General features: G+C 36.9%; 1 protein-coding gene across 1 annotated transcript; it reads right to left on the minus strand.

Annotated features, from left to right (window-relative positions):
* Positions 1 to 9,310: 9,310 nt before the first annotated feature.
* On the minus strand, positions 9,311 to 12,787 carry LOC149177749 (uncharacterized). Its single transcript, XM_089421872.1, has one exon. It carries the CDS (start codon positions 12,785 to 12,787, stop codon positions 9,311 to 9,313), a length of 3,477 nt encoding a protein of 1,158 aa, XP_089277998.1.
* Between the last annotated feature and the right edge of the window lie 9,683 nt (positions 12,788 to 22,470).

A 22,470-nucleotide genomic window follows, 5' to 3' on the forward strand; every position in this document is an offset into this window, starting at 1 on the left:
GAGTTTCCCTTGAACCAAAGACTTCCCCGAGCAAGCTAGAGAGAATTCATGAAGGATGATACCATAATCCAAATTCTGAAGAATGGACTTTCTATCCAGTGACTGAAAAATTTATAAATTCAATAAGGGGAACTCATAGATACCTATGAGATTAATAATAGGAAGAACCTCAGTGTTCGAGAGAATTGCAGATCTAGGATGAGAAGAAGAACCTTACGAGCATGAAATTCACTTTCTACAAATTACCCATAAACACAAGTGATGAGCCTTGGCATCCCCTGATGCTAGAAATAGAGCTAGGATAGACTGTTCATAAGGGATGCTAGAGGAGGCCCGTCTAGATGCCATAGTTGAATACACAACCCAAACTTTTACCCAATTCGTCAACCATATGCCATAGCACCAATTTGCTGAGAATCAAAATGGAGCTTGAACTAGGAAGCAAGCCATTTTATCGTCGATTCGACTGTCTTGCCGCATGATTGATTTCATATCACCATTGATTTTCTTAAACATCCCCCTCTAAGATCATCAGAAATATAAAGTGTTGGAGATTCCAAGGATTTAGTCTTAGATTATCAACAATGCGAGCATGTGAGTATGAGTGAACCATCACTTCATGGCGGCAAAATGAGCAACCATGTCCAGGATTAAAGGATAGAGGGCATAATAACTATCATCATAAAGGCACGAGGATGGGTAGAACTGATGTGGATCGGTAAGATGCATATGTAAGTGATCAAGGAAGAGGAAGAGCGGGGAAGGGGCACATGGGAGCTAGGGAAATTAGGGAGGGGGAGTTGCAAGGAGGGGGGAGGCAGGGGCGGGATTTTAAAGGAGAAATCATGTTCCAAGAGAGATCAAGAGGAATATGAAGAGAGAACATCATTTCAAGGTCACAAGACATAAAAGGGTCATACTTAGAGCAAAGGGAAAATATCATAGGTCCTTTGGGAATTAGATTAAGTTTCAGAGAACCATTTATATCTAAGAGAGCTTTGCCCAATGTACAAGCTTTATTTTCCTCCTTATTAGCTTCTAGGTTGTTACTTCTGAGAATGTGGAAAAAATCCTTAGAGTGAAAGAAGCTTGCCAAACTTTTTATTCTGTATAAGATTTTGGATAGGGAATTGTCCTTTGGATTTCTAGATTTGGAGAGATATAGGATTATTATCATAGAGTCCCCCAAAATGATGACGTCTTTAATACGTTTGTCTTTGGCAATACTGAGACCTTGGAAGAGTCCATAAATTTCAGCCTGATTGTTTGTCTTCCTTCCCAAACCCCAAGCATATCTAACTTCTATTATTCCAGTGGGATTGTATAAAATCCCTCCCCCTCCTTCCACCCCTAATTTTTTAGATAAATTAATTTTAAAAATATCTTAAATTTTTATTTTTAACTGTAGAATTGGTAATTCAAAAATAATAAAGATAAGTTTTAAAAATTATATATATATATATATATATAATAATTTTTTTAAAACTTATTTTATAATGATATTATCTATCTATCTATCTATCTATATATATATATATATATATATATATATATATATATATATATATAGATATATATATTGAATAAATCTAAAAGCATAATAAGCATAATTTTTTTATTTAATTTAATATTGATAGTGATATAATTAATAAATTTTCTCTTGTTGAGAAACTCTCCAAAAGTTAGAGGCTTACCAATATGATTACTTGGTTGATAACTTTAATCTTGTCATTCAATTATGTTACCACTACCCATACCTTGAGATCTAGAAATAGAGTGGTTGATATCTTAGCTAATCTAGGAAGTAATCAACAAGGTTTTCAACTAGCTTTAGGATGGAATTTGGACTCATAGTCAGACTGGAAGCATAGCTTACAACAAATATTAAATGGAGATAGATCAACCTCAAAGATAGAGAAAACTAATGAGAATCGAACTCACTTGAAGGGGGTGAATTTTGAGAATGGTAATGTGTTGGGGGAGCATGCCTGCCACTCTAATACAATGCCATGAGTTATTAGGGGAGTGCAATGGATGCCCCCTTGAATGCATTTGCATGAGAGTGGGGTATATGAAAGAGGTAATGGATTTTGAAATGATGCGAGTTCTGAGTAATAGTGCTAGTATTCTGGGTAACACTAGGAGGCTCTAGCCTAACCCCTCACTTCTGGAGCGGATGTTGGTATGAAAGATTGGTGGGAACTCTTGGAAGACAATTTGGCCTCTTCTTAGATGAAGGAGATGGGTGGTATTTCCTATTAGGAGATCTGTTAGTTGGTTTATCACGACTTTGTGGAACACTACATGTTTGGTAGAACTGGTCAATCGGGGAGGGAAAGGAAATGGAAAAATAGTTTGTAGCTCTGTAACTGTCGCTGAGTCACTCCTCACTTTCTTATCGCGTCAAAAAATGGAGGGTATTCCTTATACGTAATTGCAAGTTCCTTTTGACCAACAGAACAATGGTAATTCTTCTGTCTTGTAATATATGTATTCATCTCTGTAGCCTTTTTCTGAAAATTCTTTCATTTGATATTGTATGGGTTGAGATTTGTCTCTGCAATAACTTTTGTATGTGCCCTCTATGTCTTTATTCTAGTTCTAGTTCGTAATCTCAGAGGTGTCCCTCATTTAATTATTATTACTACCCCTCTAGGGAGCCACTTTGTTGTTTACGAGTAGTTTGTATAGGATTGTGACTACTACTCTGGTAACCTTCCTTGCCTGGGACTCTAGGTTGTCTAGGTGTTAAGTTGTCAAGGGTTTACTTGTGAAAGCATGCCTAGGTGGTTATTATTAACGAGCTCCGCTCAGTGATTCTTTTGGGATGTGACCTCTTTACTAGAACTCTGTAGTCCCTTTGCTATGAAGTGGACTTGTCATTCACTTGTCATCTGGTACTTGGGAACCTATGCTTTCGCTGAGGTGGGGTTTTTAGTTCTTTCTAGGTTGGGATAATATCCGTGAGTCAAAAACCTAGGTGTTATTTTTACCATCCAACCTTGCAACGACAATGCATGCGCAATAGCCAAGGGGAAAGGACGCGACTCTAGGGTCGCAACTAAAGTCAATAACGGACACATGCTACCATTGATACTTACCATGCAGTTACTTATCCCGAGATTCAGAGTGAAATTCACCAATTGGAGACACTTGTTTTTAGAGAAATACATTCTCTCTCAGATTCTAGGATATATCTCCATGGATTTCTGACTCGAGGACCACCTAGGGGAGAAAGAAACATTATTTCCCAGCCTTGGCTTTATACTAGCAGATGAAGACCCTATTGAGAAGGGTGTTGAAGAATAAGTAGGCAGAAAATTATAATGTTTTTTCTAGCTTGGAAAATGCCAAAAGAGTCTATTGTAACAAGTATGTGTGTTTAGAGAGGATTGACATGAGGTTGGCACACATCGAGCTCCATTTTCAATGTGAACCTACATACGTGACCTTCTAGGCTCCAATATAGGAGATGCAACTCCTATTACTTCTTTAGATTCCTGAGATTGAATGCTCATAATAAGTTTTTATTTTTAAAGTGCTATTGTAGACACTTTAGTGGTGCTAGAACAACTGATAGTTTTTAAATTTTGAGCTATGGTAAATGGTAAAAAACATGTGATTTTCCACTAGGTAAACTAAAACCACCTACCTAATGACATGTTTAATGATGAAAATTAATAAATCAATATACTTTAATAATATTTTGAAATAATATAATCTTTAACTTTATTTATTTATTTATATATATATATATATATATAATTATAATTAATATTAAAATAAATTAAAAGAAATATTTACTAATTTTTTTAATCATAAATAAACATGACAAGCTCTCATTCATATATATATATATATAAATTAATCACATAATTAGATCAAACATAACTAAATATGAAAAAAAAAATTTTTTTTATTAAAAATATGAAAATATAAATTTATTTATTATATTATATTAAACGTTGTTAAATACAAATAAATTCAAATACCTAATACCTTTTATTAATTATGTAAAAAATATAAAATTAAAAAACACATATTACATTGTGATATACATAACTATATTAAACTCAACTTAATAAAAATAAAATCAATTACCTTTTATTAAAATTATACAATTTTACTCTAATCTATGTATTTTCTATTTTTTTTTTTAAATTCCTTATCATTTTCATTTTAAAATATAATAATTTTAATTATATATAAAAAACCATATCATATTATTTACCATAATTTTTTTTTAATAATAAATTTCGTATGATTTTCACTTTTAATGTGTAAGAAAATTTTCCATATAATTTTCAGTTTTAATCCGTAACAAAGTTTGATTACAATTAATGTGGTAAATATATTTCATTTTATCTTTTTATTCGATTTTAATGTGTAACAAAGTTTGATTACAATTAATTTGGCAAATACATTCCATTTCATCTTTATATTCAGTTTTAATGTGTAACCAAGTTTGATTACAATTAATTTGGCAAATACATCCCATTTCATTTTTATAATGAAATGTTATATTTTAGAGGGAAACTAAACCTACGAATTACTATTTAAATTATTATCCTCTAAGTATATATTTATCAAATGATGAATTATATATTTTAATCTATAAAAAATAATTTGTAAAAAATTATATTATATTTTTAATGATATTAAAAAAAAATGTCAGTATGAAATATTTAAATAATTAAATGATTCTCCTTACAAATTATTGAAAAATAAGAGATGACTTTTATCTCCCATAATTTAATGTTCAATATATAAGTAAAAAAAAACTACTTAAAGATCTAAAATATACATTTAAAAAAAATCGAATTTTAGAAAATTATTATTATTACTATTGAGAAAAATAAGCTTATACATTAATATTATACATTAATATTAGAATTACACGTTGTTTTTTTTTTAATAATTATTATTATTAATTGAAAGCTTATATGAATATTCTAATCACATCTTATACACTTCTGGGTTTAAAATAATTTTTCATTCTTTTATTTTAAAATGAAATTAAAAAAAAAAGTCTTGAAAAATAAATATTTAAAATTATTTCTAATATAGGAAAAGGCTTTTATTATTTAAATAAAAAATAAAATATTTATTATTGAACAAAAATGCAAAAGCAAGCTACATAAATTAAGTTAGCCATATTCCATCGAATAGATTAAAGGTAATGAGATTTGAAGTGTATCAGAAAGAAAGACTTGAACATCACTTTTCACCATTAAATTCAGTTTATTTAAAATAAACTTATAACATTTTTTTATTCAGGAAAACTTTATTTTTTAAAAAAATTATTTTATATTAATATTGTTATTTTTTTTGAAAAATATTAATTATATATATATAAACGAATTTAGGAATTAATATTTATAATTTTTTTTTAATTTTATTAACTATAAAAAGTTATTATTATTTTTTTCTTAGAGAGAGATTCTCCTGTCTTTGACGAATGTATTGTCTCTTTTTCCTTTTAATTAGGGCTTTGTATATTCTTATCTTGTCCATTTTAAGAGAATCATCAACAGCTTCCTTAATTGCTCTCCTCGCATTCTTACAATCTTTGTCATACCAAGGATTGGTTTTGCTATTTCTTTTATTATTTGAGACTTCAATTGAGAACTTTTTAATAGAATATGAGAGGGTTGTAGTAAAATTATGATATAGGTCTTCTATGTTATCTATACTAGATAAAGGAGGCAAGTTAGTTTTTAATTCATTTAGAAAGAGGTCCTTTTTATTTTTATCAAATATTAAGTTCTTTTGGTTGTAAGTATTATTTTCTATGGGGACTCTATGCATGACAAAATTGAGGGTTATAAGTAAAGGCCTATGATCGGAGTCAGGCTCGTGGTCGTTTAAGATGTCAAAGTTTATCATTTCGTTGTATAAAGGAAGATCGGAAATAACGTAGTCTACTACGCTGCTACCAAGTCCATGGATGCAGGTCATCTTGCTGGAATTGGGCCACTTTTTTAGACCGTTGCAAATTATGAGATCCTGAGCACTACAGAGCTTGACAAGCTCTGACCCAAACAAATTTTCCCCGAGGTCTTCAGAGCTCCTTTTGTACCTACTAGCCAGGGTAGGGTCTTCGTCTAACCAAAGAGGATTAGGGTTGGAACGATTGCTTAAAACAATAGCTTGGTTACTTGAAGTTAGGGCATTGAAGTCACCTATTAAAAGGATATTACCATCATTCCTTAGGCTAGAAATATCGTTCTCTAAACTATTGTAAGGGTTAGTTTTATCTAGATTCTTCTTCTTATAGAAGTTAGAATTAATGGGGGGGAAATAACATATTGCTATGTAGGACTTTTTATTATTAATGTCTCTGATCTCTATCCAACTAAATTGGTTGTAAGGGTCGTTTTTATAAAGCCTAACATAGGGGGAGATGTTCTTCTTAATGTAACAAGCTATTCCCCCAATGCCTCTACGAGAGGATCGCTTGTTCCATGTAGACCATAGCGTAAAGCCATCTATGTTAGGGACCTTAGATTCTTCGTGCTCCCAAGTTTCAACAAGCAAAATAATATCAACATCATTTGAGATCCAACTTAGCTTGGGGCCTTTGTTCCATGGGAAGCCCCGACAGTTCCAAGAAAGGATCCGGAGCATGTTTAATTGCTATTGATTACTATCTTTTTGGTTTTTGTCCCGAATAAAGGCTTTTCTATTTCTGATTATTGCCCATTTTCCTTCCTTTCTAGCTTCTTTTACCTTTTGAACCTCCTTTCTTAATTCTGCTTGATCTTCTGGAATGAGATCTTCATCTATGAATATTCCCGTTCCTTTTAGACTTGAGGTTTTACTAAGTATGTTGTGCTTATGATCAGTAGAGCTCACCTTTATGCGGATTAATCTTCCTTTATTCTCGGTTAATTTCCCCAACCTTGTTGCTTCTGTGAGACACGCTGTTTCAATTTGTAATCTATGTAAAATAAGAAGTGTCTATTGGATTCTACGTTTTTTTTAATACCAAAGTTTAGATTGAATTTTAATATTAGAAATTAAAACCTATAATTTCTTTTTAAATTTTATTAACACTACATGTTACCTTATTCTTCTTTGAAATTTAAACTTTTGACTAAAAACACATACTCTTAACATAAAACCCAACCAAACTGTACGATGAAACCGACCAAAATCATTAATTCATAAAACAATAATTTAATAATATTTCTTATATTTTATACCATATAGTAAGACGTGCTTCACTTAACAGTGAAGATTAGATAATGATGAATATTTAACCGATTACGAATCTTTTGGGTTTTACATTCCATTCATAATACTTTGTTTCACTATTTGAGGCTTTCATTGATTTCCACGTGGAACATTTATAATCCCACAATGAAGCAATAATGAATTCTAGGACATCCAAGTTGTGTAGTAGTCTAACGACGTGGAGGAATTGCTTGGAAAATTATGGAAATTTCTATTATATTTAGAGAAAATTCGACAAGGATTTTTGTAAATCCAAGTTATAGTTGTTAAACTTCAAAATTTTAGGTGTCCTAGACGTTTTTGATGGTGTTGAATCCATTTCCATCATCAAAAACAAGATTCAAGCACTTTGCCCGGATTCTGGTCACTTTTAGCCGTCCAGGCTATTCCTCTGCCTTGTTAGACGACTTCTATAAAAGCAACCATGAATTCCAAGGTTGTGAAAATTGAGGCCATATTAGGTAAGTAGTGTGAATAATTTTTTTTATTTTTTTTTGTAAGCTAAGGTGGAACCCATTCTATTACTCGATAGAAATTAGAACTTTACATATCATCAGGAAAGTATAGAGAACCCGCCCACTTGGGGAAACCGGGTGATAAACCACCTATAGTTTCTGGTAGCCGCCCAAAAATAAAAGGCCCACAGTCTCAGAATCTTAGCCAAAATTACTAAACAGTCATTAGAGTTCCTAATGCTATTGATCTGCAAAAAACAAGTATCTTTCTCTAAGAATCTCAAAAAACTACAGCTAAAAAGGCAGTGAAGATTTTCCAGCATATCTTAGATCAGGCAGTATCCATGTCAGGTTGTTGACTTGTTCCTCCCGCATCATCTCGTTGCATGCTCTTCAGCAGTTGATGCATAGCCTCCATCTTTTCCTCTTGTCGCTCCATAGCAACACGAATGAAGCTAAGCTCTCTGCGCAGGTCCGGGTCTCCCTTGACCAGCTCCACCATCTCTTTTGCCACCTGCTCGAGCGCCTTCGCCAGTAACCCCTTCATCACCCAGTAAATGTGCAGTGACTGTTTAAAGAGCGTCCTTCGCCCCCTAGTATGACCAGGGTCGTGGAGCAGAGACTCCCATTCTTCCATTTCGTCAGCGGACTGGTTCTGGAGGGACTCCTCCTCCATAAACTGCATAACTCTTCGAACAACGGGATTGGACTCCCTCTGGAACGCTCTTTCCGCCCGTCTGAGTCTATAATTCACTGTTTGCCTTGTCTTTTTCTCAGGATTCAACTTCCGCCCCGAACTCTCACCTTCCCCCTGCGTCCTCTTCCTCTGGCCCCATCCTCTTTTTCTGCTCGCCTCCGTTTCCTCAACAGGGTTTCTCGCACGGTTCCTCAGCCCCGGGCTCCGCTCCTTCTTCCCCTTCGGCTCAGAGAACCCTTCACACTGCTGGTGCTGTCCCTCAGCAGCAGCCCTTTTCTGCGTGACCGACCACCCTCCATCACCACCCAGCGGAAGTTCCTCCTCCGACTCATCTTCAATTTCCCAAATCTCCGTCGGGGGGCTATCCTGGGCTATGCCCTTCCCTTTCTGTTCCTGCGTCTCCGTCGCCACCCTTTGATGTTCCTCAGTCTCCTTGGTCCGCTGCCTGGTCTCCATAATTCGCCCGCTTCCTTTACTGGGAGGTCTCTGATATTCCACGCGCTCAATCCAGGCCAGACGGCTCTCCAACACCCTAATCACTCCTCTCCCAATTTGGAAACAACCAGATGTCCGATCGCCTTCCCCGATCTTGATATAAATAGGATTTTTGACCTCCTCATACCGTTTATCACCGGCGAACGAATGCCGCCAGTTGCTAGCTCGGTTGGCAATATTAATGGTAATTATTCCTTGGTTAATGTTTGTTATCGAGGCTTCTGACAGCCCACCATCCCCTCCACTGAAAATACATAAATTAATGATCTCACCCTGAGCAAGATCGAGTGCCATTACCTTCGCACACTGCCATAGTACAGCTCTGTACTCAACCATCATTTCATTAAGCTTCCCCGATTGATCATTGATCAAAAACCGGGATCTCCACGTCCTTTGTTCATGCCAGCTCAATGATCCGACAAGGTGCTTACGTGGCTTGGTCATAATCCGAGTTAATGATCCCAGCCAACTCTTTCCACTCGCTGTTTCCACACACAGCCTTCCATTGTTGGTCAATCCTGTTACCCCTCCCTCTGCTGCCCCAATTGGCCAGGTAATCAGCCGCCTGGTTACCTTTCCTGCGGACATGATTTACTACCTTATACTCAATCTTTTTTAAGAGAACTGCAATATCCTGAACGATACCCGCAGTACGCCAACTGCTGGTGGCTTTTTCCCAGCTCTTGCCATTATTTAATTTCCTCACCATGTCCACTGCAATCTGAGAATCTCCCGCGATTTCCAGGTTAGGATAACCATTTCTAACTGCAATCCTTAATCCTTGATGGAGGGCCCAGAATTCAGCTTCATTATTAGTCATCTCTCCTCCCCCTTCTGCGAATATCCATCTGACCTGTTTATTACTATCTCTGAAGATGCCTCCGAAGCCTGCTTCTCCTGGGTTTCCTTTCGAAGCCCCATCGAAATTTAACTTAACAAAGGTATCCCTGGGATAACTGAATTTGTCAGGGCTCGGGCTCCTCATGTCCTGAGGGACGGATAGCTTGTGATGGACCATCTCCAGTTTTAAGTTTAACTTAATCAGAATTTCTTGTTCCTCCTGATTTGTCTTCCAATCATCCTCGTACCATCTTTCCACCAGAACTGTTTCCCGCATGAGCTCTACAGCTTTTACCCAGATTGTCTCCGGATCCTTTGACAAATTCTGGAAAATCCTCCGGTTTCTCTCCTTCCAGATCATCCACATAACAAACCCCGGAATAAGATTCCAGGCTCTTTTAACGACCTTGCATTGGAAGACTTCCTTATTCCATTTGAAGACCAATTCATTAAAATCACTGATGACAAATCCTGGTTTATTGAAGGTCTGCTTAATATTCACCCACAGATTCTTAGAATACGGACATTTAATCAGAAGATGATCTCTGGTCTCCCCCTCCTTATTGCAGAGACAGCATATCGATGGCCCATTGAAGCCCTTTTTCTGGATTCTATCCCAGGTTAGGATCTTATTTTTTGCAGCCAACCATATGAATATAGAGACTTTTGGCCACCAATTATTTTCCCATACAACTTTCCAATCCAGGTTTCCAACATCCCCATTCTGAGGATCAAATAAGTAATAAGCTTCTTTGGTGGTAAACAGGCCTTTCATGGAATTCCCCCACCTAAGGATATCTTGGCCATCACGAGCTCTGATTTTCCTGGATCCAACTTCTTTTTTGTATTTGTCTTGCAGGTCTTGTTCAATCTCCCTGTCCCATTCCACTGGATCAATCCAAACTCTCCACCCTTCTTCCACAGTATGAACTTTCCAATAGTCTCTAACACAAGTCCTGTTTCCTTCTATTCTGGCTCGGATTTGATTAAGATCTTGGATTCTACTCAGTCTTTCTCTCTGTTGCCACCTATCTTCCCAAAAGTTTGCCTCTGCTCCTCCACGGATCTCCCAGAAAGCATGTTTTTCCACCAGATCCCGGTTCTGGCGAGCCAGGTCCCAAATAGAAGAACCTTTAGGCGTTTCCTGTTGCCTTAGGATCTCTAACGTTGAATCAGGCATGTTATATTTAGTCTTCCATATGTTCTTCCACAGATCATTGCCCCCCCTGAGCCACCTCCACCACAACTTGGCTCCCAGGACCCTGTTGAGAGTTTCAGGGTCTCTCAGCCCCAAACCACCTTTCTCCTTTCTCTCCGTTAACTGTTCCCAAGATACAAGAGCCCACTTCTTTTTTTGGTCAGACCCTCTCCAGATGAAGTTCCTTATGATTTCTCTGATTTTAGCACAAACCCCTAAAGGAGCGGCCATTATCGAGAGAGAATAAATTGGGATAGCTTGCAAGACAGATTTCACCAAGACTATTCTACCTGCAATGTTTAAGGCTCTGAAGGCCCAGTTTGCTACCTTTGCGTTCAATTTATCCAAGACACCCTGCCAATTTTTCATCTTTTTAGAGGTGAGGTCTAGAAGATTACCTAAATACCTCGTAGGTAATTCCCCTCTTCTAAAACCCAAAAGTCTGGTGAGATGGGTTCTTACCTGATCTATTGTGTTGAATATGAAGATACAAGATTTGTCTCTATTGATTTCCAGGCCAGATGCCTCCGCGAATAAATCCAGAATTCTTCTGATATGTCTGACTTCTTTGACTGTTGGTTCTCCAAAAAGCATAATGTCATCCACGAATTGTTGGTGGGTTAAGGGCAAATTATTCCCCCATAGCTTGAGACCCTTCAACCTGTTTGCCTCTCTTTCTTGTTTAATAAAGCGACCCAAACCTTCAGCTGCAAGGATGAACAGAAAAGGGGATAAAGGATCTCCTTGTCTAATTCCCCGAGAAGCATTAAAAGTTTTCGTTGGAGTTCCATTGACCAGGATAGAAAAATTTGGAGAGGAGATCAGACTATGGATCCAAGCAATCCACCTCTTATTAAACCCAAAGCTCTCTAGGACTTTTCCCAGATAATTCCAATTCAATCTGTCATAAGCCTTAGACAAGTCCAGCTTAATCAGCATGCCCTTTTGTTTTTTAACCTTAAGAGAGTGCAAAACTTCCTGAGTTACAACAAGACCATCAAGGATCTGTCTTCCTTCAACAAAACCAGTTTGTTCTGTAGATATTAACTGGTCTAGAAGGGGTTTTAATCTCTTAGCTATCAGGGACGTTACAATCTTGTAAATAACATTGCACAATGCTATTGGTCTAAAGCCATTTGCATCCTCTAAATTTTCACCTTTAGGAATTAAAGCAAAAAAGGTAGCGTTGAGAGCCGGCCATACCTTTTGATTCCTTCTTGATTCTTCAACCAGATCAAGGATCTCTCCCCCCAAGAAATGCCATCCCGCCTGGTAAAAGTCTACTGTGAAGCCATCTGGTCCCGGGGCAGTACCCTTCTTCATTGCTTTCACCGTCTCTTCTACCTCCTCGAGGGTCGCAGCTCTCATCAGAGCCTTATTTTGGTCTTCAGTGACAAGGCTGGGAATGGCCGAGCAGATTTCCTGAATAGCTCTAGATCTATCAACCTGTGGTTCAGATAAGATTTCTTTGTGGTGATCCACAAGAACCTGTTCAATCTCCTCTTGCTCCACCGCTCTATTTCCATTCCTATCCTTGATGGATAGGATTCTGTTCCTCTGTCTATGTTTAATCATTGCCTGATGGAAGAATTTAGTATTTCGTTCTCCCTCTCTTAACCATTTTATTCGAGATTTCTGTCTCCATAGAACCTCCTCCTGCTTTCGTCTTTCTTCTAATTTCCCAAGGATGACCCCTTCTTTGTTGATGCTATCCTCTGTCCTGCCTTCCACTATCATCTTTTGCTGAATGCTTTCCATTTCTCCTTCTAATTTTTGTTTATCCTCAAAGATGTTTCCAAACTCTTCTTTGTTCCACTTTTTAATTTTGCCCTTCAGCTCTTTCAGTTTTAATTGGAACGTTTGCATTTTTCCTTTACCTTGCATAGAAGATTGTCGCCACCATTCCTCGATTCTCTTGATGAATTCTGGGTCTCTCAACCAGAAAGATTCAAACCGGAAAGGTCTCCTCCAGGGAAAATTTTAAGAACCCCCCCTAAATTTATAAATATAATAAATGGGCGAATCTCCATGATATATAGGAAAAATGGAAGGCGATTTTATCGATAATATAATATGTATATATAATTTTTTGGCGAATCTCTCACCAAGCATGGCGAATATTTTACTCAATTATAAAGTCTTGTAAGATCTTGGCGAGTCTTTCACTAAATAATAAAACTTTGTAAAGTCCTAGTGAATCTTAGCATAGGATACATGCTGGTTTAATTCCCCCATTTAAATAGGCTACATTCCAGGTGAATACCATGGGTCAATACCATGTGCCATTTTTATTTTTATTAATTCTAATATTAGGGTTAATAATGGTTTTTTGCATGCTATTAATAACAATCTAGTCCATGGTATTTGTCCCATAGTATTTTGGCCACAGGTTTCACCTAAATATGACCCATTTTTTGAGTGTTCGTAAATATAAGGTGACTTATGGAGTAAATATAAAAAAATGTTTTATTTGTTCACCATACCTCTCGTTTATTTATATTTTTATTAATTTACCATACCTCTTTTACAAATATGGTATTTGGCCCATAGGATTCACTTAAATAGAACCTCTTTCTTGAGGCTTCATAAATAGAACGAGGGTTATGGACTAAATATAAAAAGAGGTTTTATTTATTTACGATATGTCTAGTTTATTTATATTGTTATTTATTTACCATACCATTTGAGTAAGTATAAAAAGACGTTTTATTTATTTACCATACCTCCACTTTACTTATATTTTTATTTGTTTACACTATTACATGTATATAAGGTGACTTACGGAGTAAATATAAAAAATGTTTTATTTATTTACCATACCTCTCATTTATTTATATTTTTATTAATTTACCATACCTCTTTTATAAATATGGTATTTGGCCCATAGGATTCACTTAAATAAAACCTATTCTTGAAAATGGGCGAATGGATTCACTTAAATAAAACCTATTCTTGAAAATGGGCGAATGGAAGGTTGTAAGTCCTAATTTCAAGGGCTAAATTTACCTTTTTTACCCTCTCCCTTAAAATAAGGTGGGCTATTTGAGGTGATTTGTAAAAATGTACTATGATACAAAATATTCGCCCACTAAAAATTTAAAACCCCTTAATTTCGCCAAAGGGCGAACATTCGCCCCTAAAATTATCCTTGGTCTCCTCCCACGATTCGTTTTGATATCAATCTCTAATCTAATCGGCCAGTGATCAGACCCCAAGGAAGGTATAATCTTTGCCTCTACAAAAATGTCTTTATTCATAATAGCTTCTGAAACTAGGAATCTGTCCAGCCTAGAAGCGATTTGGTTTTTGCCTCCTCTCCTGTTATTCCAGGTAAAAATCCCATTGATAGTTTGAATGTCAACTAGTCTTAAATCCTCTATCGTCTCATTGAATCTATCCATGATTTGGTCCACCTTCCTCACCCCTCCTTTTTTCTCATCCAAGGACCTGATTAAGTTAAAATCACCCCCTATGATCCAGGCAGCTTCAGGATACAGTCTACGGATAACTTTCATGCTTGCTATGAAGTTTTCTTTTTCACCTAAGGAGGGGGGGCCATAAACCCCTGAAACAACAACCTGCTCCTTGGTTCCCACTATCCTACCCTGACCAGTAAGGATTCTACTCATACTAGTCCATCTATCCAGGATGATATCGTTAGGGTTCCACAAAATTGCTATACCTCCTGCAGATCCAATAGCATCCAACCCCATCACTTCGTAATGAAGATTATTTTTTCCTATAATACCCTCAAGCTGTTGAACCGATATTTTAGTCTCCTGCAAAATCATAATGCTAGGTTTCTCTTTTTTCAACTTGTCTTTCATGTACCTTTGTTTACCCTTACTGTTTAAACCCCTGATATTCCAACTGATGACAATCATTTAAAACTTTTGAAATGGAAACCTCGAGGTATCACCTTACCTGAATTGATCAACTCTTCTCCCACCGTCTGGATGGTTTCGCTCATTGTCTTACGACCCCTCTTTCTACTGTTCTTGCCAGAGCTGTCCAGTCCCATCAGTTCTGTCCCCTGATCATTTCCGGTCATCACCTGCTTGACTATATTCTCCCCTTTTTTCTCCTTATATTTCTGGAATACTTCCTTATACAGCTGTTTCTGTTTTTCAGGTATGAATCTTCTGTCAAGGTATTTCCATTCTTGAAGAAGCCTTTTCATTATTCTCTCTTCCTCAACCTCATTTTCTGCCTGGTTCTCCACCTCCATTTGTGATTGCATTGCGGTATCTTCCAGCTGCTCCTCCGTTCGTTCTCCATCGATTTTTCCTGGGTCTATTTCCTTTCCTTTACCTTCCCTTACTATTTCCATTGGGATGTTCCCAGGATCCTCATCATCCTCTAAATTTATTTCATAATCCTCATTGCCCTCCTGTAATACCTGAAATTTGTTCTGGCTTGACATTTGAGCAGGTTTCCCCTGAGGTTGCGATCTAGGGCCTTCCTTGTTTTGCCTTCGTCTTCTTGTAACCTGCTGAAAACCCCCAGACACTTCCTCCTGACTTTTCTTTGGTTCCTCCTCATTGTTCAACGGGCATTTCCTGTATAAATGGCCGTATTCATGACAGTTTCGGCATCTAAAAGGGATGTGTTCGTAATCTATTGGCTGTTGCCAAACCTCATCATGATATTCCAACTCAATGCTGTCAGGAAGGGGTTCCGCCAAATTCATGTAGACACAGATTCTTGCGAAGGAGTTATACTTACCCCGTTTTGTAGCCTCTGCAATCTTAACAAAACTCCCGATTGAGTTGCCGATTCCTTCTAATATTTCAGGGTCCCAGCATTCGTCGGGCAACCCAAAGAGTCTGACCCAGATTGGTGCATCCAGCAACTTTTCCTTATCTGGGCTATATCGTTCCTCCCAATATTTCATGAACAGACCTGCATTGTTCAAAAAATATGGTCCTTCTTCAAATATCCTGTTCTTGTCTTCCACGTTCGTGAAGATTGCTGTGAAAAACCCTTTGGCTCCCAATTTCAGATCAATATGACCTCGAGGTTTCCATTTCTGGTCAATCCATCGATGTAGCTCCTTCTCCGAAGGCCAATAACCAATGAATTTACAAATCAGGGCATGGTCCTTCATATAACAGTTGTATTCCTCCAGCTTATTACAAGGGATGACATATCTTGGTTTTTTTTGAGCCCGCGGTAGACATTTCCCTTTCATCCTTTTCTGCCATAAATTGCCCATGACCGGGACGTGGCTTTCCTTCTGATTATGCCTCATTCCACTCCCGCTGTTCTCCCCGGTTACCACATTCTTGAAGGAGGGGATCTCTCCCCCCCCCTTCGGCTCTTCCATTTCCTCTCAGTTCCTGTCTCTCTGTTGTTATCCTGGCCCAATAAGTGAAAAAACGCAGCAATCGGGTCTGCCCCTCCTGCCCGATTCTCTTCCTTATCCTGTCGTCTTCAGCCTTGCTCGCGCTGACTCCTGCAACGTCCTCTAGTCAGGTCCTTCTGTGGCGGCTCCTGCAAACCCTAGCAGAGCGCATCGTTCTCCTTCCAAGTAGTGTGAATAATATTACCCTTATACTAAATATAAATATAAATATAATTATTATAATAATAATTTATATATAATTATATAATAATAATATTTTAATAATTTTTTATTTTTATGCAATTTTTGTTAAAAATGAATGATTTAATAATTTTGAAAAACATACTAGGCAATTTTGAAATATCTATAGTAATCTTGTTTTTGTTTATGTTCAAAGTTTATAGATAAGGATCAATATTGCCTTTATAAAATAATTAAAACATAATTAAATAGTTAAAAAGTAATTTAATATGAAATTTCTAAATCATATATTTTTGTAATAATTGTAAAATGTATAGTTACATACAAATGATCATACAAGTTAGGTATTTAATGCATGGACAAATAAAGAATAAAGTTGAACACAATAATATATAAATATGTATGTATGTTTGATTCACAATCAGTTATGTAAGTATGTCATGTTAAATCAATGTTTCAATGGGTAAAGGATTTCTATAATCATCTCTTCACTCTACTAGCATACGCCCTAATTTAACCATGTATCTAACCAAAATAAACTAGAGAAAAATTTAGAAGAAATTTATTTTTTATTTTTGGAATCTATGCTCGAGACTTAACTATGGAGCTTATGTTTTAAGACACTATAGAAAGATTATAGAACTTATGTTCTAAGATATTAATTATATTGTTTTTTCCTTAGTTTTAAGGATGGATATACAAATTGTAAAATGTTTGGTGGTGTTTTTGTAAAAAATTAAAATGTTAAATTATTTTATATTGTTTTTATAAATTTGGCTTTAAGGTAAAATAATTTTATACTAGAAAATTGACAAATAATTTTTAGAAGAAATGGAGATTGGTGAATTAGTGTTTTAAAAAAACATGGAAAATTAGCTCACTTGCGAATATTAACCCCTAAAATTTTCCCTAGCTTCCTCTTTTGCTAGTTTATTCCTCTATATTTATCCTCACAAAAAGATGATGAGGTAACATTCTACTTCTTACTTGACCAAGTAACTACCAATACCAAGATGAAACATATAATGAGTTGTGGATTTTCTATCATCTAAGGATCACCATTCCAATTTGAAATTGTATAAGCAAGAAGCAATTTTTTTTTTTCACTATATGCATTATGAATCCCATAAATAACACTCCTTTCCAAGTCTTACATTGAGTTCCTCACAACACCATTGTATTTTGATAAACAAAAAAACCCCCTAGGTTATGGGAAACTTGGGTGTGAGTCATTAGGAAAAAAATTAAACATCCATGAATTTGATCTATTATCCATAGCTATAATATCTTCCTTTGATGTTAGACATAATATGTTGACACCTAATCCGAAACGGATGAGGTGAAGCTGGAAAGTCATCTAGAAGATGAACTGATCCGTTTTGTGTATGTATAAATATAGTTGTCTAAAGAATAAAATTACCAGTTGTCTCTTGCACTCAGTAATATCTGGAGTTAACCTGGCCTGACATGGTATCAGAGCACAGGTCCCAGAAATAACTCCTGCCTCTGCCAGGTTTCTGCTGCCTCATGAAACCTCTGTCCTGAGAGACTGCGCATCCGTTTTCTCTGCGTGCCTCTGTCCTGGAGACTGCGGATTTTTTATATAACGTTTGCCTGAATACACTGTCAACCCTGCCCCTCTCTGCGCATACACTGCCAACGCTGTCCCTCCATGAATGTATCGGTTATTTCCTTTTATTTTGGGTTTCAAAATATACCGACCTGATGTTCATAAGGTTGATCTTCCATGCCCGCAAGAAAATCCTCTGCAGAAACGTATGTTTTCCTGAGATTTGTTCCCATTCGAGTAGCATCTTCTCATCTCTTGGACCACTGTTTATGATGGCATCCACTATAACCTGTATTGGGTTCTGATCAGTAAGGAGATGAATTATTTCCATAGCATGTTTGACTATTCGTACAGCCATCAACTTCTTTCCATTGTTACGCCCGTGCATCATCAAAGAGTTGGTCATCGTTCAACAATAGGGCATTGCGCCTTCCGAAACCGTTTGACTGAGTAACGGCCAGCTGTGTGTGGAACAAATGTTGCATGTTTTTGTGATGAGACAACTATGTAATCTGCTGTGATAGATCATTAACCTCTACGTCCTCAAAGGTCCAGGAATGCCTGCTGCTTCAATGGCCCGCCGAACCTTCCTCTTATCAATAAACACGGAGTTACCCGGTTCCAAAGCGTGCTCCATGCGGTCTGGGTCCATCCCAAATTCAGAGGGAAGAAATCTCTGTAGTTGAACCTCATCGTTTATTTCAGAGGGAAGCGTGTTGAACCTCATCGTTCTTGAAATATCTATTGAAGTCTGATATGAAGACTGCGTTGTATTAATGTATTGAAGACTGCGTATTGAAGTATTGAAGCCTGTAATGGTTACTGTTTTTTTTATAAAAATGCGACTGCGTTTTTTTATTGAAGACTGACATATTTTTTGCCAGAAACCAAGATGCCATGCGAAGGAAGGAAAGCTTGTAAAGTGATGCATAAGAATTCTTGAGGTAACCAAGCAGCGGAGTTTAAAATACAAATGCTATACTTGGAGCGGAGTTTTAATCTTGTTAAACAAATACAAATGCCATCTGACAGTGATGTAAACTTGGAGCGGAGTTTTATTACAAATGCCATCTGATAGTATACTTGGAGCGGAGTTTTATTACGCTGTTTTCTTAAACAGTTTTTTGCATTAATATATATATTGAAATGATATATGAGATCCCTTGAGCGCCTTCTTTTTCAAAACATAATGTTGTGGCATAAGATTTTTTTTCCAGTAGAAGTCTTGTTGTGGCATAAGATTTTTTTTCCAGCAGAAGTCTTGCTGTGGCATAAGATTTTTTTTTCCAGCAGAAGTCTTGCTGTGACATAAGGATTTTTTTCTCAGCAGAAATTTTTTTCTATCAACAAAAGTTTTTTGGCAGAGATAATTTTTTTTTACAGAATGCATTCAATCATTTCAATGGTCGGAATAGTTCTCACTGACAAGGAGAACTATTATGAATGGTCTCGGATGGTAAAACAGACCCTCATCTACAATGAGCTGTGGAAAGGTGTGTGTGTCGGAGAAGAAGACAGAGACCCTGTGCAGCCCACATCAGACAAAGAACTCGCCATTTGGGAAAACAAGAACAGCAAAGCCTATGCATTGATCGCAGCATCTGTAAATGAGGAAGTAAGTCGTCATATTTCATCATATTCCACTGCCTTTGAAGCTTTACAAAAGCTGAAAGAACTCTATGATACACATTCTGCACTTGAAGTTGTTCAACTCATGATTAAACTCTTCACCCTTGAACTGAAAAATAATGATCCTCTTACTCTTGCATCTGAAATAAAGTCTATAGTGCATGATATTAAATCCATTAAGGTTGAGTTGGATATCTCTCTTATTGCCTTTCTCAAAGCACTCTATCCTACCTACTCTAACTATCTTGAGTATTTACAAGCAAATGGAAATCTTAAAGATATAACCTTTGACACTCTTGTGAAAAAGTTTGCTGAAAGAGAGAAAGCCTTTGGAAAGAAAACAGTCCCTGAATCTTCTGAAGAGACTGTTTGCCTTGCTCATAAAGAAAAGCATCCTGCTCAAGATTCTACAAGAGGAAGAGGTGGACGAAGAGGAAGAGGAAGATACTTCAGAGGCAGGGGGGGCAGACATCCTCAAGCAGAAAAGGCAGATCTGCATTGCATTCGCTGCAAACGAAATGGATCACATGATGCTTCTACATGCAAGCTACCATGGGACAAGGTTGAGCAGAGAAGAAATCAGCAGAAAGGTAAAACTGATGACATAGACAAAGGTAAAGCACCTGAATCCGCTCACTATATTGAGGCACAATGTAACATTGGAGCAAATGAAGATCTGTTTAATGCTTCACTTGCTTCTTCAAAAAATGACTGGTTGCTTGATTCAGGAGCAACCTGTCATATGACTCATAGGAAACATTTCTTTGAAGATTTTACTGACAATGTTGATGGAGCAGTATACTTTGCAGATCAGTCAAAAATCAAGCCATCAGGGCTTGGCACAATCAGGCTTAAACTGCCTGGTCTTCCAGACTTTCTTCTGGATCATGTTCTATATCTCCCACAGCTGAAGAGAAACTTGCTGTCCCTGGTCCACATCCGCCAGCAAGGTCACTCCATTCACATGTTTGATGGCAAGCTTGAGGTAAGAAAGGCATCTGACCACTCACTTGTCATGAGGGGTATAGAAGAAGAAAGACTTCTTAAACTACAAGGAACCTCTGCTCATGCACAACATTTCTCATATATTTCTCATCATGAAGAAGGTGCACTTCCATCAAGTTTATTATGGCATGCTAGATTTGGACATTTAAACTATGATAGTCTCCGCTTGTTGAAGAAAAATGGTGTTGCTGGTTTGCCTACAATTCCTAGAAAACATAAACAATGTGATGCTTGCATTCTAGGAAAGCACATCAAACAGTCTTTTCATGATTCACATTCAAGAGCACATAGGAAGCTTGAACTTATTCATTCAGATTTATGTGGTCCAATGCCTGTTTCTTCTGCAAATGGAAATAAATATATCATGACATTTATTGATGATTACACCAGAATGTGTTGGGTTTATTTTTTGAAGAACAAATCTGATGCTTTTCAAACATTCAAGAATTTTCATAAATGGATTGAAAATGATGCACAATCTCATATTGGGTCTATTCGCACTGATAATGGAAAAGAATATACATCAAATGAATTTGAACACTATCTTCGCCAACATGGGATTAAACATCAAACAACTGTGCCCTATAATCCTCAACAGAATGGTGTAGCTGAAAGAATGAACAGAACAATTTTGAATATGGTACGATCCATGCTTTTCTTCAAAAATGTAAAGACAATGTTTTGGGCTGATGCTGTTCTATGTGCTGCATATATAAAGAATAGATGTCCATCTAGTGCTATAAGAAACAAGACTCCTTATGAATTGTGGTATGGACATGTTCCTTCGGTAAAACATCTCAGGATATTTGGTTCCACCTGTTATGCTTTAATACCAAAGGTACATAGAAACAAACTTGGTGCTAGAAGTCGTAAGTGTATCTTCCTGGGGTATTCAAACACATCTAAAGCATACCGCCTTTATGATGAAGTAAATAAGAAGTTTGTTTTATCTAGAGATGTCATTTTTCTTGAATCATCCAAATCTGACAGTGTTGTTGAGCGACAACTTGATCGCTTGGATAGATTCGCAAAACCGAAATCATTCCAAGAGTTTGATAATCAGATTCCACATCTTGAAGGGGGGATTCCTATACTAGATCAACATGTGGAATCTCCTTCTGAAGAACAATCTCCCCTGCATGACACTCCAACAACGGATGATGCTTTAAGTGATGTAATTGATAGAATTAGGAGACTCAATCTTGATTCAGACCCAACTCAATCAACAGAACAACCTGGACCATCTCAGAAAGGTCCCCCAAAGTGGCTGACAAAGACACTTGAAAGTGTTCATCCTGATGAAATTGGAAAAACAGGAACCAGAAATACAAACCGACAAGATGGAGGTGATGTAGATAACTCTAATTCACCTGTTGATATGGATGTTACTTATGATTGTGAATTGAACTTGTCTACAGATTTTGAACCAACTTCCTTCAAAGAAGCTGCTTCTCATGATGAATGGAAAGAAGCGATGCAGAAGGAGTATGATGCCCTCATAAAGAATGGCACTTGGAAGCTGGTTGATCCTCCATTTGGAACCAAACCAATTGGCTGCAAGTGGGTCTACAAGAACAAGTACAAAGCTGATGGCTCACTTGACAAGTACAAAGCTAGGCTTGTGGCAAAAGGTTTTGCACAGAAGGAAGGGGTCTATTATGAGGAAAATTTTGCTCCCACAGCAAAATGGGCCACCATCCGGACACTCTTTGCACTAGCTGCTCAGAACGGTTGGAAAGTCCATCAAATGGATGTAAAAACTGCATTCTTGAATGGAGATCTAAAAGAGAATGTTTTTAT

The sequence above is a fragment of the Pinus tabuliformis genome, chromosome 4_1 (genome assembly GCF_031772625.1).
Source record: "Pinus tabuliformis cultivar Carrire ecotype Pingquan chromosome 4_1, CPIR1, whole genome shotgun sequence".
In the NCBI taxonomy this organism is placed as follows: Eukaryota; Viridiplantae; Streptophyta; class Pinopsida; order Pinales; family Pinaceae; genus Pinus; species Pinus tabuliformis.

Excerpts from the sequence above, each read along its gene's own strand:
- LOC149177749 (XM_089421872.1), bottom strand. The coding sequence starts at position 12,787 with ATGCAAACGTTCCAATTAAAACTGAAAGAGCTGAAGGGCAAAATTAAA.